General features: G+C 33.2%; 4 protein-coding genes across 5 annotated transcripts; all 4 read left to right on the top strand.

The window, feature by feature from the left end:
• Positions 1-1252: 1252 nt before the first annotated feature.
• Positions 1253-4011, top strand: LOC102582414 (UPF0483 protein AGAP003155-like). Of its 2 annotated transcripts, XM_015311246.1 has the most exons (5): positions 1253-1626; positions 2234-2332; positions 2472-2658; positions 3122-3223; positions 3845-4011. In XM_015311246.1, exons 1-5 carry the CDS (start codon positions 1411-1413, stop codon positions 3946-3948), a joined length of 708 nt encoding a protein of 235 aa, XP_015166732.1. In that variant the 5' UTR covers positions 1253-1410; the 3' UTR covers positions 3949-4011. The 2 variants fall into 2 exon arrangements, with proteins under 2 accessions (XP_015166732.1, XP_015166733.1); XM_015311247.1 differs by lacking the exon at positions 2234-2332.
• A 578-nt stretch (positions 4012-4589) lies between these two features.
• On the top strand, positions 4590-7753 carry LOC102582655 (ovarian cancer-associated gene 2 protein homolog). The gene is made up of 5 exons (XM_006353128.2): positions 4590-4829; positions 5373-5471; positions 6424-6610; positions 6871-6972; positions 7523-7753. The coding sequence occupies exons 1-5, from the start codon at positions 4611-4613 to the stop codon at positions 7606-7608; spliced, it is 693 nt and encodes a 230-aa protein (XP_006353190.1). The 5' UTR covers positions 4590-4610; the 3' UTR covers positions 7609-7753.
• Positions 7754-10227: 2474 nt separating this feature from the next.
• LOC102582094 (GLABRA2 expression modulator-like) lies at positions 10228-18936 on the top strand. Its single transcript, XM_006353127.2, has 4 exons — positions 10228-10798; positions 17616-17717; positions 17918-18189; positions 18503-18936. The coding sequence occupies exons 1-4, from the start codon at positions 10441-10443 to the stop codon at positions 18689-18691; spliced, it is 921 nt and encodes a 306-aa protein (XP_006353189.1). The 5' UTR covers positions 10228-10440; the 3' UTR covers positions 18692-18936.
• A 1101-nt stretch (positions 18937-20037) lies between these two features.
• On the top strand, positions 20038-26324 carry LOC102581441 (ATP-dependent 6-phosphofructokinase 5, chloroplastic-like). Its single transcript, XM_006353125.2, has 13 exons — positions 20038-20459; positions 21438-21528; positions 22438-22511; positions 22964-23075; positions 23188-23283; positions 23458-23559; positions 23641-23715; positions 23874-24014; positions 24191-24307; positions 24390-24494; positions 24851-24931; positions 25351-25479; positions 25607-26324. Exons 1-13 carry the CDS (start codon positions 20152-20154, stop codon positions 25772-25774), a joined length of 1599 nt encoding a protein of 532 aa, XP_006353187.1. The 5' UTR covers positions 20038-20151; the 3' UTR covers positions 25775-26324.
• Positions 26325-27633: the final 1309 nt, after the last annotated feature.

Raw genomic sequence — 27633 nt, 5'->3', positions numbered from 1 at the left:
TTGAAAAAGTTCAACAACTTTGATCCTGGAAGGAGAATACTCTATTAATATAAATTATTTTCAAATATTTTTATTTTATTGAGACTTTTTTCTTTGTTGATTAAGGGCATATTGTGGTGGAATTGTTCTAAACACTATAGTTAATTATGTATAAGTAGAGATTTTATGTTTGAACTTTAAAAGTTGAGAATGTCTCGATAATAAATGGCTTATTATCCTATAATAGGTATATTGATGTGTAGACATCAAAATTTTGTTGTAAGACGTTTTCGATTCCAGTTAGGGTTTTTGAAGGTTATTTTGTTCTATATCCTGGCTCACACGCCAATATAAAAAATAATATATTCCTTTGAAATGCATCTCGAATTGTATGGATTTTGTTAAATTGTCTCATTTTGAATTGTTCAGTAGTAAAATTGATCATTTTTCTTTTGTTTTGGAGCAATCAAAAGTAACCATGCTATAACAAAATCAACTTTTAGCGGTAATAAATATACACATAAATATATATAGAATGATAAAAGATTCTCTGGCATTAGTTAATTGTCATTAAATTCAATATCGTAGTGCCAATTGCCGCTAAACATACATAGTTAAAGGTAATTAAGCTATAATCATTAATTAATTACCGCTAAAGATAATTTTTACTATAATGCCAATTTATTTTTGAACTATTTCACTAGTTTTTTTTCTCTCTCAATAACTCAAACTCATAACCTTAAAATTAAAGGCGGAGGATATTTACCTCCTAAGCAACTCTGTCTAATCCTTTTGAGTGATATTTTTGCACTAGTTAAATAACAATAATGACCATTTTGAATATAAAACACAACAAAAGATAAAATTAACAAATTTTAAGATATTTTATTTAACACTATGGTCAATTTAGTCTGAATAACAGAGACCACGTGACAATTCAGCCAATATGTCCATAAATTTTTAATTTGAATTTAAAAATTTAAGTGGACGTTTGATTATGCATATTTTATTGTAAAAGTTGAAGAAAAATAATAATTTTATTTCTAGATTGAAAAATAATATTTGAATATTGGAGTTGTGTTTAGCCACATATACAAATTGTAATTGTTTTTGACTTTCTATGAAATAACTCAGAGTTTTTGTTATTTTTAAAATTCTTGAAAATTCTGAAATGAAATTCAATCTCAGGTTGAATTTCAAAATTTTATGATCAATTGTGTTTTTTCTTTTAAAATTAAACTCTGGAGTAAAAGTGAAAAAATTTCATGATCAAGAAATTTTTGAATTATGAGTTATATAATTTGACACTATGTTCGAACATGTATTTTACTTTAAAAAAAAACAATTTTAAAAGATAGATTTTTAAAGAATCTTAGGCATATATGCTTATGTACCTACCATTTTTTGAGAAGAAATTAAAAAAGAAATAGTATGGAAAAAGAATCGAAGAGAAAACCAAGAATTCTATGTCTCCATGGCTATAGAGAAAGTGCTGAAATACTCAAGAAATTGATTCTCCGGTGGCCGGAATCCGTCACCGGAAAATTAGATTTGGTTTTCTTGGATGCACCTTTTCCGGCTAAGGGCAAATCTCGACTTGAAGGTTTCTTTGATCCTCCTTACTTTGAATGGTTTCGATTTAATAAGGTATTTATACTTGCTTCATTTAATTTCAACGATTCGATCTATTCGAAGAAAAACACTCCCTGACATGAGATTTTTCTCGTTACGAGGGCTTAAATGAGATATTTAATGAAGGATCGATAAAATGATCTTATTTATCTTATCGTACTATTTTATTGTTCATTTCATCCTTGATTATTCACTACTATTTATAATCATATTTGTTCAATTTTTTCGTGAGAGTCAAAATGACCAATGTAGAATAAATCAAGATCCAAATTTTGGTGTGTTTGATATGAAAGAAAATATTCTCTATTAAAAATATTTTTTCTGAAATTTATTTTTTATATTTTTATTGGGATAGTCATTCTATTGTTCAATCTTATCTAGTGTTTGATATTTGTATTAAGATCCAAATAAATTTGAATCCGCGTAAGAAATTTTACATTAAAATGTAAAAGCACACTAATAAAGATAACTCTGTATCCAAACAAGACTCGAATACAAAACTCTTAATTAAAGATGAATAAGTACTTATCATACTACCAAAATTATTGTTGATACTGGAAAAACATGTTTTTTATTTCTAGAGAAAATATTTTTTTTCTATAAATTGTGTACTTTCTTGTAGGATTTCACAGAGTTTTATAATTTTGAAGAATGCCTTGAATATATAGAAGATTTTATGTCAAAGCATGGACCTTTTGATGGTATTCTTGGTTTCTCAATGGTAAAATATTTTTAATGTTATAAGTACTATTTTCTTTTCTCTCGCGATAACGAGAAAATAATCTCTTATGATCAATTATAATTATAATAAAAGAAAATGATTTTATAAAAGTAATTCTATTTTATTTTGTTGGAAATAGGCAGCTATTTTATGTGCAGCAATACCAGGAATGCAAAGGGAAGGAGTGGCTCTAAAAAAAGTTCCAAAAATAAAATTTGTGATACTAATATCAGGGGCTAAATTTGGAGGGCCCTCATTTGGGGTACCAAAATTGGCTATCAATGCATTTTCATCTCCAATCAATTGTCCATCACTTCACTTCTTAGGTACTTTCATATTATCTCTCTTTTTAATTATTTTTTAAAATGTGTTTCTGTACGCGCGACTCGAAATATACTCTTTATGTTCCTAATTACTTGTCTATTTTTGAATTGACACATCTATTAAGAAAACAATGATTGAAATAACGAGTTTACCAGTTTACCCCTAGTAATTATGAAGTTGATGAATTAAAATTTAAAATTTTCAAGAAGTTTTACCCTTTTCAAAGTAATTAATTAAGGATATAATAGGTAAATTTTTTTTGTCATTCTTTGATTTGTCAGATTGGACAAGTAAAAAAGAAAAATTGGACAAGTAATAAGGGACAAAGGGAGTAGTTCTGATCATTTTTTTTTATTTTTTTATATAATTATGTTTTTAATTTATTTCAAGCTTTCTACTATTTATTATTGAACATTTCAATTATCCAATTAAATTGGTGTTAAATGATTATTTTTCATTCTTAAGGAGAAAAGGATTACCAAAAAAAAGATGGAGAAGTTCTATTAGAGTGTTTTGTGGATCCACAAGTGATTTACCATCCTAAAGGACATGCCATACCAGAACTAGGTGAGTAATTTGTTTTGAAATTTTAATGGTATATTTCTTGGTTTAGAATATGAATGTAATTCTTACTTAAATCAATATTTACAATTTTTTTTTTAAAAAAAAAAATCAACCAAAACATCATTTTTGAAATAACTCCACTTGTTAGGTGTATGATTAGAGTTCTAGTTACAGATTTGACAGGATAGGATTAGAGTTATGGTTACACGTTTGGCATAATTTAATAACTTAGACTTCAATTTTATATTTTTTGTTAATTTTTTTTTACTTAAAATAGGTAAATAATGTATTCAAACTGAATAATTGATTATTTTTTTAAAAACTTCTAACCTCAAAGCTCAAAATTTTGAATCCGCCTATCTACTTGAAGTCCTGGTCATTGACTTTTAGCATGATTTTTTTCTATTGTCATAAAGTTGAAAAAATTATTTGAAAGTTGAAATTTTGAGTTTTCATATAATTTCACATGAAAAAAAAGTTAGAAAATTTATAAATGAAAATTATTATCTTAACATCTTAATTAGTATTCATATATGCATTAATAAAGATTCATAAGTCTTAGTTTTAATGAAAATAAAGAAGGCTTTAAGCCTTTAACTATGTCTTTATTTTATTTTTTTGCAGATGATAGCAGCGCTGAAATAATGCTTGGATTTATTGAAAAGACATTCCCAAATTTTGTAACAGGGGCGGATCAATATAATTGGAAGCCCAAAGCGAAACTTTAAGCTAAAAAAATTGTGAATGTATATATATTTAACTTTTAATCAAATTTCCTAACTTTTGTTTTTTACTGATCGTAATATTCACATCTGTTAGCTTGTACCTTAACTAATTTCGTGAGATATTTATAGCATTGATGGCAGCAGCACTATTTTGTTCTCCGCGATCGCAGGCCCTTGGCTAAGTTCGCAAATCACCTTAGGTTTTTGTCTATGATGAGATTTGAACACGAGACGTTATGCTACTAAACCCACTTCTTTGACCATTAGATCACACCCTTATAACTTTATCTATCAAAACTAAGACAAAACCAGAATAAATCACCTAGTTATTTTTTTTATATCTGCTCAAATTTAAACCTAAAACTTTGTGATTTTCACTGATTCATTAATCATTAAGCCGCAATCACACATTTTCCCCCTTTAAATATCAACAAATTCATATCCAAATACTAATAATTTCATTTGTATGTTTCTGAAAATAAAATAAAATAAAATAAAATAAAATAAATAAATACACAACCAACAACATTATAAAATGGTCAATTATGGCTGAATCATGGAGACAACGTGACAAACTCTTAGCCACAAATAAATAAATATATATATATATATATATATATGGTGCTTAGTGGGTCTTACATTTTTATATAAGAAAAATTAATATTATGGAGAAAGAAATAGAGAAAAAAAAATTAAGAATTCTGTGTCTTCATGGCTTTAGAGGAAGTGCTGATATCCTCAAGAAATTGATTTTCCGATGGCCGGAATCCGTCACCGGAAAATTGGATTTGGTGTTTTTGGATGGACCTTTTCCAGCTCAGGGGAAATCTCCACTTGAAGGTTTTTTTGATCCTCCTTATTTTGAATGGTTTCAATCAAATAAGGTATTTACTCTTATTTCTCCTCATATTTTAGTGAACTGACCAAAATGGTAGCAAATGGGCGAGTTGGGTAGCTCATAGGATTAGAACACGTAGCTACGAACCATAGTATCAGGGAATTGAATGCCTCATATTTCACAATTCATCGTAATATTCTACAAGTTATGTGTCGTTCTGTTCTATTAAAGAACTTATGTCATGTGAAGTATAAGTTGTATTGCTAAAGAAAAAAAATTGTGGACAAGTGCAAAAATTAAAGATCCCTTTTATTTAAAGGGTAAAACTGTAATTTTTTCTTTTCCTCGATTGAATCAATAAATGAGTTATTATTTGATTTTTGTCCAAAGTATACATGGTTACATGTGATTGAATCAAAATGGACTAAATAATAAGTAATAATTCAATTGGCACAACTTTGACTCATCATTTTTCTTAGACATCAAGACCAAAAATTTACATTTTGATGAATCAAGATTGGATTTTATTTGGACTGCTAATTTTTATGAGTTTTTGTAAATGGTAAATTTTAGTGTATTTTTCTTGTAGGATTTCACAGAGTTTTACAATTTTGAAGAATGCCTAAAGTATATAGAAGATTTTATGTTAAAGAATGGACCTTTTGATGGTGTTCTTGGTTTCTCACAGGTAAGTTTTACTAATAAGTTCCATTTTCTTTTGTTTTTCTTTTCTATCGCGGTAAACGAGAAAAAATAATCTCTTACGATCAGTTATAGTTTGAATATGAGAAAACGATCTCACAAATATTACTTGTGTTATTTCTAGTCAGCAAGCCTACCTACAAAACCAGCTTGTTCAAGGCTATCTTATACCTATGTTGCTCGGTTCTCAAAAAATGTTGTCACATCTATGTCAGATCCTCAAGAAATGCACGTTTTGGAGTATCCGACATACATTACTTTTTAGGGAGTCAGAGCAACATAGTCCTATACTAAGAAGAAGAAGAAACTAGCTAGGATATTAGAAATTCATTTGCTCCAAAGTTTTTATCATGAAAAAGCCTCTCTACAACACAAAGATAGTCTGCGTACATTCTATTCTCCCCAGACTCCACTTGTGGGATTACACTGCGTATGTTGTTGTTGTTCTTTGTTATCTGCCTCTTCGTATTGCCTCTACGGAGGACTTCTTGAATGAATTGTCTTGTTAAAGTTGTGGCATCTCTCTTGTAATAAATTATTGAAGATGCATATGTTCCTTTCTTTCCATATGTAATACACTGCTCCTGAAGGTGCAAGACGGGGGTGAATTGCTCTTTTTTCGTTTTTCTTCTCAAAGTAGTCGACTTGTGAGAATCATTAGTTGACTGTTAGATCACGAAATAAATACTGAAAGTGAAAGTGCAGAAAATAAGATTGACATCAGATGTTTTTATACTGGTTGGGATCCAATGTGGATCTTACGTCCAGTCCCCTTAGGTTGCAAGTGTGCTATATACTGTGCACTATGTCTTCAATTAATCGAAGGTTCAATATGCTTAGTCAGATATTACAACCGATCTTCCTTTTCCTTAACTGTCCTCTAACATTTTATCTGTGTTTTTTTTTTCTTTTTGTGTGTGTGTGTGTGGTGGAAATAGGGAGCTGTTTTAGGTGCAGCAATTCCAGGCATGCAAAGGGATGGAGTGGCTCTAACAAAAGTTCCAAAAGTAAAGTTTGTGATAATAATATCAGGGGCTAAATTTGGAGGGTCAACTTATGGGATACCAAAATTGGCTACAAATGCATTTTCATCTCCTATCAATTCTCCATCCCTTCACTTCTTAGGTACTTTTATTACATTACTATTTCTTTTATGCAGTTATTGATGCAGCGGTAAGTACTCATTCATCCTTAACTAGAGATAAATAAATAATTCAGAACCTAATAAGGGGTCTTTTTTATGAAATTTCGACTCTCTAACGTGAGTCATCTGTATTTAATCGAGCCTCAATATTAGTACTGGACACGAAAATAACTTTATCATGGCTCTAAGCTCCCCTTCTCCAATACAATTAGTATAAATGTATTTATCTTTGTTTTTGAAGGGGAGGCAGATTTCCAGAGAAAAGATGGTGAAATTCTGCTAGAGTGTTTTGTGGATCCACAAGTGATTCACCATTCTAAAGGACATACCATACCTAAACTAGGTGAGTAATTTATTTATTTTTTGAATTTTATGGTCGAGTTTTTGTTTAGCATATAAATGTTATTCTTATTTAACCAATATTTATAATATATATATATCAACTAAAACATATTTTTGAAGTAACTCCTTGAGTCAAAAGTGGAGTTAGAGTTCTGATTACAAATTCATGAGCATAATTTAGTAGCTTAAACTTAAACTCTGGATTTCTGTTAATAAATCCAGTTAAAGTGTATAAATAAATAATTCAGAACCTAGTAAGGGGTCTTTTTATGAAAATTCGAATCTATAAAGTCAAAATTCTGAATCGACCTGTATGGAGAAGGACTCATTAACTTTCAACAAGGATTTTATTGTCATTAATTCAAAAAAAAATGAATTTGAAAATTGAAGTATGAGTTTTCATATAATTTCATAAGAAAAAAAATGTTTAATTTTTAAAAGAATAATTGAGTGGAACTTTTTTTTTTTTGAAGCAATGAAAAAGCTAGGTTAAGAATAACTGATTGAGTGGAACTAGAATTGATTATTATACCTTTATTTTATTTTTGCAGATGATAGCAACGTTGAAATAATGCTTGGATTTATTGAAAAAAATTCAACAACTTTTAAACAGGGCACGAGTTTATCGACAGTATGAATTATGCTCAAACATTATTTTGTTTTCTAATGTTTCTTTTGTTGATTATATTTCTTTTGTTATTGCTTAATGTATTCATACTTGTAATATTTTCTCCGTCTCAAAATACTTGTTACATTTAATTAGGATCATCAGTTAATTATTTTATCGTTATTTATGTCTTGATACATAATCTCTTCTTTATTAAATATTTACTCAATTTATGTGTCATAATTAAAATATTTGTAGTGTTCAAGAATAATTACGAGTGTGATTGGGTTGGATTAAATGGGGGGAACGAATAATGTAATTGAAATCCGATATTGAAAGTCAATCTGGGGGATTCCGTCTATTTGAGGGGGTATTTTTGCATATTTTGATTACAAAGGGGAAAATTTGGAGACAAATTTAATAAATAGACAAAAGTAGAAAGACATTTTGAACCCTTTCCATTTTAATTTTATCTTGTATTTCAAAAAGAACAAATAATGCTCTCAATTTTCCAATGATTCGTCTTTATACAATACGACAAATATATAAATAGTTTCTGACACTATCGTGATTTTTCACTTTGATATCTTCACCAAAATAATTATTTACAAGAAACAGAAAATGCATGCATTGAACCCTTTATTATTAGTAGCAAACAAAATAAAAATTAATCATACTCTTCTTTCTTAAAAACCTTATTCTTCCTTCGTATGATTTTCTTCGATAGAATGTATTCTGCCTTGCTTTGTCCTATCCTATCCGGGCCAACTTCGTTTATATCTTGTTTCATTATTTTTTTCTCAGGTATTTACTTCCTTTTCTTCTCTGTTAATAAATGTTATTTTTTTCGTTCATTTTTGTCTGTTAAATAAATTAAAAATATATATTTTTAGTTTTACTCGTCATTTATAGATTATTAAGAGAAAAACATAATTTTTAAAATATTTTATTCTTAATATTAATTATTTATAGACCTAAGACTATATATTAATTAAATGAATATTATAGTAAAATATTTATATTTATTTTATTTTATTTTAAAGATACAAAATTCAAAATCAACAAGTAAAAGTGAACGAAGATATTACTATTGTTTCCTTCAATGTTATCAAAACTTCTGTTCACAAAATTCACCACATTTCTAGCAAAATTAATTTTGCCCGGTCTTGCTCCGTCTCGTTTAAGTTTTTTTCTAATTGTAATTTTTATATGTGTTGTGATATTCGTAGTTGTAATTCTTAATTTTTGAGGAAAGGGTTTGTCCTTCATTACATATATAATTGTTTATGTTGTAATACATTAAAATAATTTTACTATTTCTAGTAGGAATAACCTTTTTCGTGCTAGCTAAACGTGAAATAATAACTTTTGTGCAACGTTAAAAGGGTGAAAAGGTTTTTGATAGAGTGGGATCGTTTGGAAATTTTTTATTTTAACGTATATCCTTCCTTTTGAATTAAAAGCACGCAAAGAAGATAATAATTATTATTATTATTATTTTTTGTCCTTTTTAGCCTTGGCAATAAAAAATGTGAAATTGTAGTGAAGATTAACAAAGCCACTAAGATTCTGATTTTGGCCTTCTATTCACTATTGATAGAAGTTGGGACGGAGTTAAGTGAATGCAAGTGGGTTCATTTGAATTTTTTCGTAAAAAAATTGAATTATGTATGCAAATAGTAAAATGTTAAATTTTCTTAGCTTTTTTTTAACGTATTTATTATTTTATACTTTAAATATTTTAAATAAAATTTCTGACTTTTCGACTGATAGAAGCGTAACACACAATACTAAAGGTACTCCTATACATATTTTCATTCTTTCATACAATAATATAATGCAAGAATTTATATATTATATGTGCTACTCCTATTATTTATAGGTTTCATTGGATGAGATCATTCCTCGATAATATTGTCTAATCTGCATTTATCTTAATAATATCGTTTGTATTTTTTTTAATATGCAGTTTATTCAAGGGTCCATTTATATTCAATGTGATACAAGCGTCCTCAAACTCATTTCTACAATGTTTTTGTTTAAATATCTCATGATAAATTGAGTCTTTTCTACAAATCAAAATATTGCGCAATAAATTGTATTTATTCTATTACTGTTAACATCTCATTATAAATAACTTTTTTCTACTATTTCATTTAGTAAAAATATTGATAAGTTCTTAAGTTTTCTTCTCCACAATTTTTATAAGCACTTATCATTTATTCGTCTTTTTTTTCTTTCTCTTTTAATACTTATGTGTTTGAGTCGAAGCAAGGTTTTGCAACTTTAAATCATATTTGGATTGATCATGATGCGATTCAATATAGATAACAGTTTAGTTTTTATTTTTCAGGTATGATGGTTAACTTAGGAGATAAATACTTTTATTATAGTAAATCTTTATCTTTAAAGTAAAGTATATCACTTAAATAACATCAAATTTGTAAGATTTTCTAACCTCAACTTATAAATGGTTACTTTATGTGTGTTTTGACTTTCATCCCTTTTTTATAGCATAGCCGAAGTTTAATAATATGTATGTATCATTTGTAATAAAAAGATTGTATTAAATATTTTAAGATAAATGCACAAACACACGTTTTTAGAAACTAGATTTAAAAAAAAATACAAATACATAAAAGAGAAAATTAGGCTTTTGACAAATCAGACGTCCGAATACGGACCCTCGTATAGTATCTTCCCGCGTTAAATCGCCGGTCTCTCTCTTTCTCTCTCCCGGCTTGATCGGAACCTAATCGGAAAATTCCACAACCGGCCAAAGGTTCCGACGCGCCTCCTTATCACAGTAGAGAGTAATTCGCATTGTAGACACTTCTACATCTTTTTCTCTCGTCGGCGAAGATGACGAAACAGCCAAACGCCGGTGGCGGGGAAGAGAGCGCAGCGGCGGCGACGCCGGCGGAGCATAAGAGCAGCTCCGGTGTGAATACGGATCAAGGTCCGAAACCGGATCCGCAATGTGTGCAACAGGACTATACTATTACAATTGCCTCTGTAAATGAGAATCAAATTGGTAAAATCGAAAATGAAGGTATCAAATCGGCGAACGGTTTGAATAAATCGAAGAAATCGGTGCATTGGAGCCAGGAATTGGTGACGGAGTCGTCGGTGCAGAGAAAAACCGGTAACCGGGGATCGAATCCTTACTTAGCTCATTCTCCGGCTCCGGCCAACAATTCTGCTTCCGTCAATATCAAAAGTTAGTATCTTTTTCACACACTCTCTCTATATATATTTACACGTAAATGAATTATACATATTGAGAACAGGTCGAAGATTTAAATTTTATGAGTTCAATTTTTTAAGTTTTTTAAAGCAATGGGTTGATACCTACTATTTGTTGCTATCTTACTGAATTTTTATACATAAATTTATGTTGTGCGTTAAAAAGTAGATAGAGTTCAAATGAACTCCATGTCTATTTGTTGCATCATAAGCAAGGTTAAAATTATATATAGTACGTTGTATTGGCTTTGCCAACTTATTGGGTTGCGGGAGGAGAAAAGCGGACGTAGGGGCTCGGGTCGGGGAGCAGCGTAACTGAGAGAGTCATTCCATTTAGGGCGAGACAATATGAGCAGGCACGGGCGATCTAGTGTCCTAGCCGTTGGTCAGACGCATGGCAAATGGGCCATCGTCTTTACTACTATATCTATTCTTTGCATAGAATATTTGGATTATCAATCTTTTATGTATGTGCTACTTGATTTGAAATATGATAATCAAACTAATTAATGTTTGGTGTGAATTCAGATATAGAATTTTTAATTTTTTTAAAAAAAAATTACATATTTATAAACTACATAAAATGTACAATAAGTCACACTACTTAACAATTCAAAATATCTAGAACATATTTAAAAATATTATGATCAAAGAAAAAATCATTTGCCTGATAGTGACCAAGACAAACACATAATTGAAATGGTGGAGTAACTCTTTAGTTTAGACTTTAGACATCTTATAATATGGATAACAAAATTCAAAGACAATTTAATACTTGAGTACACTTCAGGTTAAGATATTAACATTCAAAAATCACATTTGTTTACTTAAACTCTGTATCCAATAAATTAGAACACATGCATTGAAACAATTAGAATACTGTTTAAAGGGAGTAAGTAGGCGTTCGGAGATGCAATATGAAATTGTTATATAAAATTATGAGATGAATTTAGTGTTTGGATATGCGATCTCGCGCTGATTTCATATCATAAGATAAAATTTCAAATTCTCGAAAAATCATGATTTGAGATTTTTCAAATACAAAAATTGACCCACAAGTTTATAATTTGTAAAAATAACTCTACATATATATCTACTAACCATTTATTGCATATGTAAATAAAAGTTATAATTCATATCATTACTTTTTAAATCGTTTATACCTCATATAATGATTATTCTCACTAACATAGTGTTAACAGAACTCAAGAAGCAAAAGAGGAAAGGTCCAAATTATAGTTAGAACACTGTTGGTCAGTTAGGAAAAGTTAATTAGTTAAAAGTTAGTTACATTCAAGAAACAATTAGAGGGATGAGTATGTGTATAAATACAAGACTAGAGTCTCAATGTAAAGTAATTTTTTGAAGAAATAATATACTACTCTGTTTCAATTCATCTTCTTCTTCTTTAAAAGTCATCTTCTATAAACCTTCATGGTATCAGAGCCATCGATCAAAGTCTGAGTAGATCAGGTGTGTGAGTTACAGATCTTGGATTTCTGAAGATCAGAGTCTCAAGTTGATTAAGCTTCCGCAATTACAAAGTGAAGATGGTTGATATGTCTCAAGAAATTAACAATGGTGGCCATGTTACTGATTTCAGTAATGGTGGAAATCCTGGGAACAATAATCCCACACCAGCTACGTCAATGAGTCAAGGAATGGATTACAATCATCCACTGTTCTTAAGCCCAGCTGACATTAGTGGAGTTAATCTCATTTCGTTTCAACTTGTTGGAATTGAAAACTATGTTGTTTGGAGTAGGTCTATTAGATTGGCTCTTCTTGGAAGGAACAAGATTGGGTTGGTGGATGGTTCATGTACAAAAGATGGTGTGTCTCCTGAACTAAGGAATCAATGGGAAAGAGTAAATGCTGTGGTTCTTTCATGGCTTCTCAATTCTGTTTCAAAAAGTCTGTTAGGAGGAGTAGCTTTTGCCTCCACTGCTCAAAGTGTTTGGAATGATTTGAAGGAAAGATTTAATCGAATGGATGGATCAAGAACCTTCAGTCTGCATAAGGAAATTGCAACACTGCAGCAAGGTACAGATTCAGTGTCTGTCTATTTTACAAAACTTAAGAACTTGTGGGATGAGTTTGAAGCTCTAGTCCCATCCCCTGGTTGTAACTGTGAAAGATCAAGAGGTTTTATTGATCATGTAAATAGGCAAAAACTCTATCAATTCCTTATGGGATTGAATGAATCCTATGGACAGGCTAGAAGTCAAATTCTATTAATGAGTCCTATACCAGGAGTGAACCAGGCGTATGCTATGGTTGTCAGTGATGAGTGTCAAAGATTTGCTTCTAACAGTAATAGCATGGGTATGAATTCTATAAGTATGTCTGGAGTTGATCCATTAGCAATGTACTCAAGATCTGGAGGGTCTACCAGTGCACAAGTACCTAACAAGTTCAAGAAAAACTTTGGTATTGTCTGTGAATTCTGCAGGTGTAAGGGTCATACTAAAGATCAATGTTACAAGTTAATTGGATACCCTCCTGAATTCAAGTCAAAGAGGAAGGCAGTTAATGGAGCAGGAAATACTGCCTACATGGTGGTGAATGAATCCAGTAATACAAGAAGAGAGGCATATGATGGTGTGTCAGATAGCTCTACATCATTTAACTATGGATTTAACACAAATGTGCCTGGTACAAGTAGCAAGTCATTTGCTGGGAATAATGACGAAGATGAGTGTGCAACACACCTGCAAGGTTGCACTTTTACCAGAGAGCAATACAGCCAAATACTACAAATGCTTAAGCAGAATAAAGGGACTGCAAACACAGGAAATGCAGCTCAAGCTCATGGAGTTCAGGCTCATGAAGTTCAGACTAATGCAGCAGGTAAGGCTCTATTAGTATCTGAAAATAATGATGTGTGGATCATAGATACAGGGGCAACAAATCATATGATTTCGAAAATTGGTATGCTTAATAAGGAGTCTGTAGTAGAGGTTAAATGTCCAAAACCAGTATCCTTACCTAATGGTGAAGTGGCCTATGTGACTCATACTGGTTCCTGTCACATATCTCCAACAATTATAGTTACAGATGTATTTCACATTCCAGAATTTAAGTACAATTTATTGTCAGTAAGCAAGATGACTAAGGAGTTAGGTTGCTCAGTCACTTTCTTTCCACATTTTTGTGTGTTTCAGGAGCTTTACACTGGCAAGGTGAAGGCGATTGGTAAAGAAAGTGACGGGCTGTACTTGCTATTGAAGAATCTTACACAGGATCAGATAACACACCAGTCTAGTATGATGACAGAAAGAAAGGAAAAGGAAAAACAATTGTCAAAAGAGGAGGTGTGTGTATGGCATAAGAGACTAGGACATGTGTCATCTCACATTTTGAACAAGTTGTTCCCTGTAAACTCAGATTGTATGAACAGAGTTTTGAATAAATGTAGTGTGTGTCCTTATGCAAAACAAACAAGAAGTGTGTTCCCTGTTAGTAGTATTAAAAGTACTGAGTCTTTTGAACTGATTCACTTGGATATTTGGGGTCCATATAAGAAGGCAACTTTTGATGGTAATAGATTTTTCCTTACAGTTGTTGATGATTTCTCAAGAATGTCTTGGATTTTTTTGTTGAAAAATAAGTCTGATGTCTGTGTATGTGTATCACTGTTTCTGAAGTTTGTAAGAACTCAGTTTGGTAAAACAGTCAAGAAGGTCAGGTCTGATAATGGTACAGAGTTTGTAAACTCTGTATGTGCAAATATGTTTAAAGAAGGAGGTATAATACATCAAAGGTCATGTCCCTATACTCCACAACAAAATGGAGTAGCTGAAAGAAAGCATAGACACATCTTAGAGGTAACAAGAGCCTTGAGGTTTCAAGGGCACATTCCTATTAAGTATTGGGGACAGTGTGTACTAGCTGTTGTATATCTAATAAATAGGATTCCTAGTAAAGTCCTAGGAGATAAATCTCCATATGAGAGGCTATATGGAACCAGGCCAATGTTGACACACCTAAGAGTGTTAGGATGTCTGTGTTTTGCTAAAAATCTATCAGAGAATGATAAGTTAGCATCCAGGTCAAAATCTTCAATACACATGGGGTACTCAGAAACTCAAAAAGGTTACATATTGTTTGATTTATCATCAAATAACTTCTTTGTAAGTAGAGATGTCATATTCAAGGAGTCAGTGTTTCCCTTTATGACTACATTCACAAACAAAGAAGTTGGTCCTTTTGTGGATAATATGAATGCTGAACTACTAAATGTAGATTGGGTTGCGAGAGTTGACAGTGTGACTAGAGATATTACTCTTGATCAAAACTGTTCACAAGAAATGCAAAGTTCTGAGGAAAGTGAACAGGAAATGGTAGAAGAGACTACTGTGATGGAACATATGGAGGAAACACATAATTCTGAGAATCAAGGAAATCTGGAAGAAGTTGTTCCAAGAAGGTCTACAAGAGGGGTACATCCACCTGTATGGATGAAGGATTTTGTGTCTCTAAATATTAACAAGGAAGTACAATTTCCTATATCAGATTGTGTGTCTTACAGACATTTATCTAAGAATTATCAGCAGTTTGTTGCAGCAACCTCTATAAATACAGAACCTGCTACTTATGCAGAGGCAAGTAAGGAACCAAAATGGGTAGAGGCAATGCAAGCTGAGATAAAAGCCTTGCAAGATAATAACACTTGGGAGCTTGTTGATTTGCCCAAAGGGAAATCTCCAATTGGTTGTAGATGGATTTATAAAATCAAATATAAGTCCACTGGGGAGATAGAAAGACTGAAAGCAAGGTTAGTAGCAAAGGGGTACAGTCAAAAGGAGGGAATAGATTATAAAGAAACTTTCTCTCCTGTGGTAAAAATGGTTACTGTTAGGACTATTCTAGCATTGGTTGTGTCAAGACGCTGGCACATTCACCAAATGGATGTTTATAATGCATTCTTAAATGGTGATTTACAGGATGAAATCTACATGAATGTGCCTCAAGGATTTGCTAGTCAGGGGGAGAACAAGGTATGCAGACTGATCAAATCCTTGTATGGTCTTAAGCAAGCACCAAGACAATGGAATCACAAGCTTACTGAAGCATTACAAAACCTTAACTTTAACCAAAGTCAGCATGACTATTCCTTGTTCACAAGGAAGAACTCTGAAGGAATTACAATAATATTGGTGTATGTTGATGATATCTTGATTACAGGAAGTAGCTTGGAGCTGATAAAAGGAACAAAAGATTCTCTACAACAGATATTCAAAATGAAAGATTTAGGTGAGTTAAAGTATTTTCTTGGGATAGAATTTGCAAGATCTGAGGCTGGAATTGTTATGCATCAAAGGAAGTATGCACTTCAACTTATATCTGAAGTGGGACTGTCTGCTGCTAAACCTTCTGGCACACCTATTGATGTGAATGTCAAGTTGACATCTAAACAGTATGATGATCAAACAGGGCAAAATCAAGAAGACAAACTTGTAGATCAAAGTTCCTATCAGAAGTTAGTTGGAAAACTCCTATACCTGAACATGACTAGACCTGATATTTCTTTCAGCATCCAAACTTTAAGTCAATTTTTACAACAACCCAAAAGGTCTCATATGGATGCTGCACTTAGAATTGTCAAGTATATCAAACAACAACCAGGTCAGGGTATATTACTGTCAAGTAATCCAAACAATGAGGTAACAGCCTATTGTGATGCAGACTGGGCAGCTTGTCCTATTACAAGGAGATCTGTAACAGGCTATGTAATCAAACTTGGAGAGTCTATAGTATCCTGGAAAGCCAAGAAGCAAACAACAATATCAAGGAGCTCAGCTGAAGCTGAGTATAGAAGCTTGGCATCTACTGTGGCTGAGTTAGTTTGGTTAGTGGGAATGCTGAAGGAGTTAAAAGCTGAAGTAAGGCTTCCGGTACACATACACAGTGACAGCAAGTCTGCTATTCAGTTAGCAGCTAATCCAGTCTATCATGAGCGTACTAAACATATTGAAATCGATTGTCATTTTATTAGAGAGAAGCTGCAACAAGGACTAATCAGTGTGAGCTACATACCTACTCAGAACCAGCCTGCTGACCTCCTCACAAAAGGTCTAACCAAAGCACAACATGAGTTCTTATTGTCCAAGCTAGGAGTTCTAAATATATTTGTCTCTCCTAGCTTGAGGGGGAGTGTTAACAGAACTCAAGAAGCAAAAGAGGAAAGGTCCAAATTATAGTTAGAACACTGTTGGTCAGTTAGGAAAAGTTAATTAGTTAAAAGTTAGTTACATTCAAGAAACAATTAGAGGGATGAGTATGTGTATAAATACAAGACTAGAGTCTCAATGTAAAGTAATTTTCTGAAGAAATAATATACTACTCTGTTTCAATTCATCTTCTTCTTCTTTAAAAGTCATCTTCTATAAACCTTCACAGACGACTACTACTTCACTTATTATTTTAGCATTAGCTGCTTATCCTAAAATAGAATGGGATGGAATAGAAAGAACGCAAAACTCTAGGGCTGTAGAGTCACTTTTTTGAGGATAGGCTTGTGAAGAAGCAAACTTAACCCCGCCCCGACCGGTAGCTGCTAGGTTTCCCTATCTCTTCTAAACTTTTCCGATCTTTGGCTCAAGCTGTGTGAGGCAGAAATCCGTCTCGCGTACAGTTTGGAGGTCGAGCCCAACCCTAGCAGTAAGGGTGCAGCTTGACTTCTTCATGTATTTGCTTCTTCATATTTTTGAATCACCTTGATAAAATTTCTGGCTCCGTCCCCGACTGCATCTGCCACTAACTGCGAGGATATAATTTTCGTCTGTTAGATAAAATGGAGAATGTCAAAGATGTACTTGGTAGATGGGGAAAGAAGGTTGGTGAAGCAACAAAGAAGGCAGAGGATATTGCTGGCAATACATGGCAACACTGTAAGGCTTCTTCTTCTTCTTTTATTTTGAGCTTTTCCCGGTTTCTCTTTTGCGTACATGGACATCGTATGCAAGGAATTATGAGAATTAGAAGTGCTAACTCCCATGGCCATTGTCTGGGACGGTGAGATGTACGTAGACCTTACCCCCCTACCTTTGCAGATGCAATAACTTTAATTTTCTTTCGTTGACTTGTATAGTGAAAACGAGCCCTAGTATTGCTGATGCTGCCTTAGGAAGAATTGCTCAGGGAACAAAGGTTCTGGCTGAAGGTGGTTATGACAAGATATTCCGCCAAACATTTGAAGCAGATCCTGAGGAGCAACTTCGGAATTCATTTGCATGTTATTTATCGACCTCAGCTGGACCAGTAATGGGAGTGTTATATTTATCTACCGCAAAGCTTGCATTTTGTAGCGATAACCCCCTTCCCTACACAAACGAAAACAAGACTGAATGGAGCTATTACAAGGTACATCTCTGTTTATTTATCAGTCTCCCGCGGTTATTTACTTTAGATTCCTAAAGATGTTCAATCGTTTGCTTCAAATGTAACTCATTCCTTATAAACTGCTCATTTGCATTTTTACCTCTACTCAAAAGGAAGTTCCTAAGTCACTTCCACTTCCTCTCTTGGCAAATGACAATACCTTCCTACCTGTTTTACTTACTCGTAGATCTGATTTCTTGTTCGTTTTGGATACTTATGCATCATTCATTACATACATTGTCATTTGAGGAACCGTATTTTAACATTTCCGTTTGTTTACTATTGATACGAGCAGGTAATTATCCCGTTGCATCAGCTTAAAGCAATTTATCCTTCGTCGAGCAGAACCAATTCGTTAGAAAAGTACATCCAAGTTATCTCTATTGACAACCATGAATTTTGGTTTATGGGATTTCTAAATTACACTGGTGCTGTGAAGTGCCTGCAAGACGCCCTACAAGCACACACATTGCAAGTCGTGTGAGGCGTGTTTTATGAGATGATGGCGTGCTTCGCGATGCCTAAAATGTCACCTTCATACATCTGGTTGCCATTGCAGAAGATTCTGAAGGTTTATTTATACCAACTCAGATTTCTTGGCAACAACGGATTATGTTTCTGGTTTGTGTTGGTTTGCATTGATGAACTTAAATTAGTAGTTTAACAATGCATACAACATCTTGAGGCACTTATAAATTTACATATATACATCTTTTATCATATTAATTACTCTCTCTGGTCACTTTTACTTGTCACGTTCTGTATTACTAGAGTCAATTTGACTAATGTTCGTAGCTAAATTGAAATAGATTAATATAAAATTTAGATGTTCAAAAACTATATGAAAAATATTATAAATTGCAATTCATTTTCATATTAATAAGATGAAAATAGTACATTAGTTTGATTCTCGAAAAGTGAAACATCACAAGTAAAAGTGAATAGAGAAAGTCACGGATTGATGATGTAATTATACCTAATTGTCACGTTCTCTTTGAGAATTAGAGAGTGTAGTTATCCATTGGTCAAACAAACAGATCAAACGGTATAATTACTCACAATTGTACTCAAATCCAAAATCTCATGTGTCTTGCCAAACAAGCCCTAAAAGGTTGAAGATAATGATGCACCTTCAACCTTTAAATCTTAAATCGACCTCTAACCCATCCATTAGTAATATTGTTTGTCTTTTTATCGCGATATCATAAAAAACATCATTAATGTGAGAATAGATTACACGCAAGTCTTACTATTATTTCTTTAAGGTGAGGTTATTTTCGAAGGACCCTTGACTTAAATAAATCAAAACAGTAATTAAAAAAAAAGGGTAGTGGAGAAAAATATGACAACTAATAGCATAAACAATGTGTAACATGTATGCAAGGTACCCTAACAACAATAAGGCGTAGTCACCTAAACACAGTAAACCACAAATAATATCAAATATCAAAATCCACCAATTACATGAATAGGCTAATACTACACTCGACACGATACTCTATATTACTACCAAGCCAACTACATAAAAAAAAAACTAATAATACAACATCTCTCAACTATCTACTAACCTTCTACCCTTATTTGTACCCACCTAGTTAACGTCATGTTCTGTTTAATCACTTTTCTCCAATACTTCTTCCACCTACCTCTACCTCTCTTCGACCCCAAAACATTCACCTCCTTACTAAAACATTCGTAAATCTCTTCTTCACATATCTAAACATTTCAGTCTCCCTTCCCTCAACTCGTCCCCGATAAGCCACTTAAAAATCACTTTATGGAAGGCTATAAACTACTACTCGAAATGGAAATATTCCAAAAATAAAGGGGAAAACCATTTTTTAACTTTCTTTTTTTCCTTTTTTTTCCCTCTGTTTATACAAAAACAAGCAGAAACTTTTTCTACATTATTCTTCCAAACTTCTACACATTTTTGCTTGACAAATGGAGTCGCTTTCGCCGGCGATCAGATCAAATCGGATTCGACCGTCGACGACTAATTCCGGCGAAAATGAGCTACTCATCAGCTCCGTCAAGTGGATAAAGTTGCCGCCGGTAGCTCGCCGGAAAATGAGAATGAGAGTTGCAGCTCAATCAAGTAATTTCGTCGTCCCTAACAACATCAATTTCAGCGATCCGGATTGGAAAGTGAAGTATGAGAGAGAATTCGAAGCTCGTTTCAATATTCCTCACATTACTGATGTATTTCCCGACGCCGTTTCGTATCCTTCCACTTTCTGTCTCAAAATGAGGTATTTTACTCAGTACACTCTGTTTTAATTTATCTGATTTTGCTGTTTATTGTATTCGTCGTTTCAAAATAAGTGTCATTTTAGCTCATTTAACGCTAAAAATAATATATGGAAGGTGTAGTTTACTAAATTACCTCGGTTTATTAGATGTTCGATAATTGAGGAGTATTAAGTAGAAGAAAGTTATACAAGAGCATAGTTGGTAAAACATATTTACTCCATGTCAATTTATGTGACACCCTTTGATTTGTCGCTAGAAAGAAAGTAAAAACTTGAAGTTTGTAGTTTAAAACATTCCTAGATCATTTATGTGGTTATAAATAATTTCATTAAGGGTAAAACGGTAATTTTAAAGTTAAATTGTTTTTGAATATAGAAACGTGCATTGGTTTGGTACAGAATAAAAGAAAAGTGTAAGTTAAATTGTTTCCAAATATAGAAAAATGCATTCTTTTGTTACAGACTAAAAAAGAGTGTGACATAGATTGACATAGGGTCTTGAGTTCCACACCTGTGGGACGATTTTATTTTATTTTATTTTTTTGGCTCAAGTGACACTTATTTTGGGACAGGGGAGTATTGAGCTTTTTGAGAACAAATGTCATATGCATGGATTTGAATTTTCAGCAAATTAAAAAAAAAATACAAACTTTATAGTTTAAATTGAACATATTTTCAAAAAAAATTGATTTTTTTGTGCAATTTCTTCTTTAATAATTTTTGCTATTGTGAATTGTCTATACCTCTGTTATTTTATTTATCTTTTCTCATTTTTCTTTGTTGAAATGGGGTATAAATGGCTTGGTTTGTTTGTAGAATTGAGAATAATGATAAGTTGTTTGCTACTCTAGTTGAGTTGAAAATTGGAATTATATCTAATTTTAAAATGATAAAGAATGCGGTAGCCAAGAGATACCTCGATGATATTCAACATCGATTCCTCACATTACTAACTTTAGTGCAACAATTGTGTTACAGAACTCCAGTCACTGAGGATTTTGCACAAGGATATCCTTCAGATGAAGAATGGCACGGATACATCAATAACAATGACAGAGTACTTCTTAAAGTAAGCTTTGTTTCCTTATAATTTAGCGTAGCTCGTCACACACTGATTGCCCGTTGCCAGTTGATTATAGTGGCAAAAGGCAACATTTTGGTGAATTCGATGTCCAAATGGACTAAGTTCACTTCTAAAAACATAATAAGATTCTCACTTGAGTTTGCACTCCCACATGATTTGCGGGTAAAGGATTCGTTCAAAATCGTTATAAAGCTTATTTTATGTATTGTCAGATATGCGTACCGTTCAGCAGTGAAATCTCAAATACTTGGGTATTTCTTCAATCTAGATAGATGTGGAAAAGTTTCGCTCTTTATTAGTTAAGGTTTTATGCAGTGTTTAACTTGGTAAATATTGAGAATTTTGCTTCTAGGATTATGAACCCTTTTTCTCTATTGAATTAGATAAATAAGTCAGGCATTGTTTTGGAGCAGCAATCCCCAACTAGCTTGGCGTTGACGCATAGTAGTCGTTAAAATGAAACCTTCTATATATGGCAATTTCAAACTTTCTAGGCAGAATAGAGTTCCATGTCTCGTATGGACGAGTTTTGATTGAGAGAAGAAAGTTCATAAGCCAAAATTCCAATTTTGGAGTTGCAAGTTCATTTTCCTATGTTTCCCTTTGATTCGGAGCTCAGAGTACATTCTTTAGTGATGATAGATGGAGCCACAACATAAGCTGGAGAAACAATAATTTGTTTGTATACTTGTCTTGTCTTAGAGAGTCAATGCACCTTATGATAGCAAGATGATTCTTTGTCGCGAAAGAGCAAACAGAACACTCTCTGTGTATGAATAAACAAACACATATTTATTTTTTCTCAAAAAAAAAAAACAAACACATGTTTTTCTTTTCGTTGCATTTTAGTTATTTCCTGCCAATCCATTCATGCTAAGTTCTGTTATTTTTCAGACTATTAATTATTCCTCTCCGACTTCTGCTGGTGCTGAGTGCATTGATCCCGATTGTACATGGGTAGAGCAATGGTAAGCTTCTTTATAGTTTTCTGTAGCAACAAGTTACATGGCAATGATTTATGTAAATGTGGCCTATACTACACAGCCTCAATGCTAAGCTGCACCTGTGCTTCGATCATTCTGATACTGAAACTAAGGATCTAAGAATCCATTTTTCTTATCAAAACTAAGGAGCTAAGAATCCTTTAAGCAGAAAAGAAAATATTAGGCTTTATTGAATTCTCCGGAAAGTTTTAATGTCTATTTATAAAATAAAATCTTACAGAACAATATAGTTTGTTAACTTCTTGAAAGTGATTGTGTCTTTAGACATATTGAACATCAACTTGTAGAGGTTTTACAGTCTTGCCAAGAATTTTCAACTCTGACGTGAGATAAAATGATTTTAATAAAGGAATTTAGTTCGAAATTTGTAGCTCGTTGCCCTTAGAGGTTGTAAATATGTCATTGATCTTGTTTAGGGTTCATCGTGCTGGTCCTCGAGAGAAAACATATTTCAAACCAGAGGAGGTGAAAGCAGCAATCATAACCTGTGGTGGACTATGCCCAGGTCTTAATGACGTTATTCGACAGGTCTTAACATATACTTTATTCTTTTGCTTGTTCTTTTTTTAGAAAACAATTCAGTCATGTTATTTCAATGTACAACATTGATGTATTGTCTATTTATTTCTAATGATTGCAGATAGTTATCACCCTTGAGATATACGGTGTGAAGCAAATTGTGGGGATTCCATTTGGGTACCGTGGGTTTTCAAGCGATGATTTAGCTGAAATGCCAGTAAGTTGCTTCTTATTACTCCCTATGCAGATTCTCCTCGTATTGGTTAGAGTTTAGTGCAAAAGACTTGAATCTTTCATGAATTATTATGGATAAAGTCTTGATTTTTAGGAAAAATATACTTCTTAACAGAAATAATATTTAGCGATAAGTCGTTGTATGTTTCGTTACCAGTTATCCAGGAAAGTGGTTCAAAATGTTCATCTTTCCGGTGGAAGCTTGCTAGGCGTATCACGTGGAGGACCTAAAGTTTCCGATATTGTGGATAGCATTCAGGTTCTTGACTGGCTCTATAGTTTACTTGCACCAGAATTATCATGCTGGCTTTATCTACGATTCACTTCGTCTTAATTTCAGGAAAGAGGAATAAACATGCTCTTTGTGATCGGTGGAAATGGTACACATGCTGGCGCAAACGCAATTCATGATGAGGTTGTCGATTGTGGCCTCTATATTTGTTAAGTTGGATTATGTTAATCTTAACCAGGAATGGGCGTGTAGCCGAAAACTCAGTAGTCTCCAATGGTATAACTTTGAAGTAATGATGTCACTTAGGAAGTATAACTTTCTTTTGTGTACTTGATGTGCAGTGCCGTAGAAGACGTATGCAGGTAGCTGTAGTTGGTGTGCCAAAAACTATAGACAATGATATTATGCTTATGGACAAAACATTTGGTTTTGATACTGCTGTTGAAGAAGCACAGAGAGCCATTAATTCTGCTTATATTGAGGTACTACTTCACAGTCCTGCTATAGGTTTTTCATCCCCTTGCGTCGCTTAAATGTTTCAAAGTTTACTCCTCCAGAAGGTATCTCACAGTATCTGTAGAAAAAGATTGTTCATTTACGTTGCAGTCACTGAAGCAATCATGCATCATAACTCTTCCCTGAAATCTATTTACTACAGGCACATAGTGCATATCATGGTATCGGAATTGTGAAGTTGATGGGTCGTAGCAGTGGTTTTATAGCTATGCATGCATCACTAGCTAGTGGACAGATAGACATATGCTTGATTCCAGAGGTTAGTCTAATCTTGATCACTTGGTATATAGCCGGTTATGTTTAAGGGCCTTCTCAATAAGATCATGTCGATTTCATCTCAGGTGCCTTTTAATCTGCACGGGCCTCATGGCGTGTTGCAGCATCTAAAATATCTGCTTGAGGCAAAGGGATCAGCTGTGATTTGTGTAGCAGAGGGAGCAGGGCAGGTTAGTTCTATTGTATTTTCTTGTCTCTGTTGCAATGGGACATAAAATAAGTAATATTTGTTATATATCTAACAGTCCAAACAGATCGAAAAACTATTAAGTACTACCGAAAATGAAGAATTGTACTAGGAAGGGTGAACATTACAGACCATCGGCTTTTGATATATTATCTACTGGAGAGCCACAGCATACGAATTTTTCTTTACTCTTTTACTTAAAGTTGTAAACAATCATTTAGATGTTTCCAAGTTTGTCACCGTTTTCTCATTTGTAGTTGATTCGAGCAACGAAAACAGAAGAATCACTTCTAGATCTTTATATTATTTAACTGCTATATTACTCAAACCTTCTTGTAGGATTTCCTCGAGAAAACCAATGCAAAGGATGCATCTGGAAATGCTGTACTTGGAGATATTGGTGTTCATATACAACAACAGGTTTGTGGATAGCATATGGGATTGTTACTAGATATTTGTTGACTAGTTTTACATGTACATGTGAGTTGCGTACACGTTGGTTTTAAGGGGCTTCGATACTCTTCTTAATTTTCATCATATTTAAGAAGTTAAAGCTACTGATTTATCATAACAGAAGAAAAGAAAAAAGTTTAAGCAACTTAATTGAATCACTTGTAAGGTCCCCTTGTATCTTTGTCCACTGTGAGCGTTACACAATCATTTGTTCGTAGTTCACTTTGTTTCCGGTTTCCGTCTTCTCCATCTTTATGCTTTCTCCTCCGACTATTGAAGGAAAGCAATATAATGTGTTGATCACTTTTGAGAAGTGACCATGCATGTGCACATTCCTCCTCCTTTTTATCGAGAAAAGTTACGATGGTATGCTTGCTTTCTTATAGATCAAAAAGTACTTCAAGGAGATTGAGGTTACAACTGATGTTAAATACATTGATCCTACCTACATGATTCGTGCATGCCGTGCAAATGCATCAGATCGAATTCTCTGTACTGTACTAGGTCAAAATGCTGTAAGTCTCTCAACCTCACTTAATACTTATGAAAAGACTTTCTTGATGTTTGTTGTTTTACAAAAGACAAAGTGCTTTCTGTTGTTGAGTTATTCGAAAATTTAACCAATGCTCGGTTGTTTGATAGGTTCATGGTGCATTTGCTGGATATAGCGGGATCACAGTTGGTATATGCAATACTCACTATGTGTACTTTCCAATTCCAGAAGTCATTGCTCAACCCAAGATCGTGGACCCTAACAGTCGCATGTGGCATCGTTGCTTAACATCCACAGGCCAGCCGGACTTTCTTTGAATTAAAAATACGCAGCTCAATTTTTTTGCATGAAACTTGCAAGTCTATTAAAGGAGCAGGCAGCTAGATTGAGAAAACTCATGGCATTGCCCTGTTCCCAACTGTTAAAAGGAATAATGCAAGAACATGGGATTCCTCAATTTTTTGTTAAGGTACATACCCGTTCAGAAGGGTATATGTAGTACTATGTTGCTCGGATCATCCAAAAATGTTAACACACCAGTGTCAGATCCTCCAAACGCACTACTTTTGTAGGATCTGACACACACTGGCGTTATTTTTGACGAGTCTGAGCAACATAGATGTAGAATAAAGCTATCTTAGAGACCCTGAGTTAACATTTTCCTTTGTTCCTTCACAACGCGATAAACCATTCGTCTAATAGAAGAAATTCTTCCTTGTGAACCATTTGACGAAGAAATAAATACCACTTATTTAATACGTGTGTTACATCGATGTATCATTATAATTTATCATGACCTGCATTTTGATTGAAGTATCTATGAGGTACATTTAATATATAACTAACACTGTTGTACATTTCGTCTGAGTATCTGTATCATTTACAGATTAATCATATCTAAGTGTTTGCAGATGATCTGAAATTTGTATTCTTGTAGGTGAATATCAGCTCTACGTTTATTATTATCGATTAACAGGCAGGGACCGCGATTCTTGTGGTCCTTTTCGACACTGATTGACCCTTGAGTAAGTGAAATAGCCTACCTTGTTTTAATTTTGCTTGTTGATAGCATTCATTGTCAATATATCTCACTTACAAAGAATTATTTTCTTGAAAGAATAGAACCACCATAGCTATCAAAAATGTGGATTGAATTAATCGAGATCACAAAGCAGATATCGTACATCGAATGAAAAAAACTTTAAAAAGGTATCAAGATGTGTTACTTTGTACTGGTCTTAAGACAGGGAGAAAAGTGAAGTTATTGTTAGTAGTTGTTACCATAGAGAATGGGAATTTAACAAGTCCCAAGATATTACTTTGTACTGGTCCTTAGCAGCCCCCATTTAGCAGCCAAGGTGAATAAAAAAGAAACATAAAGACTGGTCAAACACAAGCATATGTTATCCTGACAAGTGATTAATAGTGTTTGTTAGATTCATTTATACTTTTCTTACAACTAGGAGCTTTAAAACTTGCCAATATGGGATGTGATGTAGTGGTGAAACTGTTTCACCCTTAACCAGACGTTCAGATTCGATCGCTTGATATGGAGAAAATCATGTTGGGAGTGCTACTCCCAAATGGGCCCTACAATTCGTGATCCAAATTTAGTCGGAGTTTCAATGCAGGCTTCGGACACTTCAGACACTGGGTAGGAAACCAAATAAAAGGAGCTTTAAAACTTTCCCTATTGAAAGCCTAAAGTTTTTTCTGTTACTCACTTGATATCCGATACTCGCTTTGAATTTTTGATTGATTAGAGTTCACATTGTGTATGATTCGTTAAAAGGGAAAGCGTTTTCTATCATGATTTTTTTTGTTTTCAAGATTTCAATTCGAGATTTCTGATTAAAAATGGATGAATCATATCCATGTACCACGACCCTTAACAACATACCTAGTGTACTTTCACAAGTTGAGTCTGTGTACGCAATTTAGAGAGGTTGTTTTCGATAGATACGCGGCTCAAGTGGCGTTACAAGGACCCTTCAATGGTAACAAAATCCTGCCATATTCCCCACTAACTAAAAATTAAAATTTCTGTGCAGGTTATATTATTAAACAAAAAACACTTCCATTTTAAGATTCTGTCCTCAAATCCATATGAATGAACAAAGGAATCCAAACTTAAACTACTAAAAGTGTTTCTGAATTTCTTGGGTGGGTGGGGAGT

The sequence above is a fragment of the Solanum tuberosum genome, unplaced genomic scaffold, assembly GCF_000226075.1.
Source record: "Solanum tuberosum cultivar DM 1-3 516 R44 unplaced genomic scaffold, SolTub_3.0 scf00152, whole genome shotgun sequence".
In the NCBI taxonomy this organism is placed as follows: Eukaryota; Viridiplantae; Streptophyta; class Magnoliopsida; order Solanales; family Solanaceae; genus Solanum; species Solanum tuberosum.
Note: the sequence above shows the minus strand (reverse complement) of the source record. Positions and strands in the feature narration are given on the sequence as shown.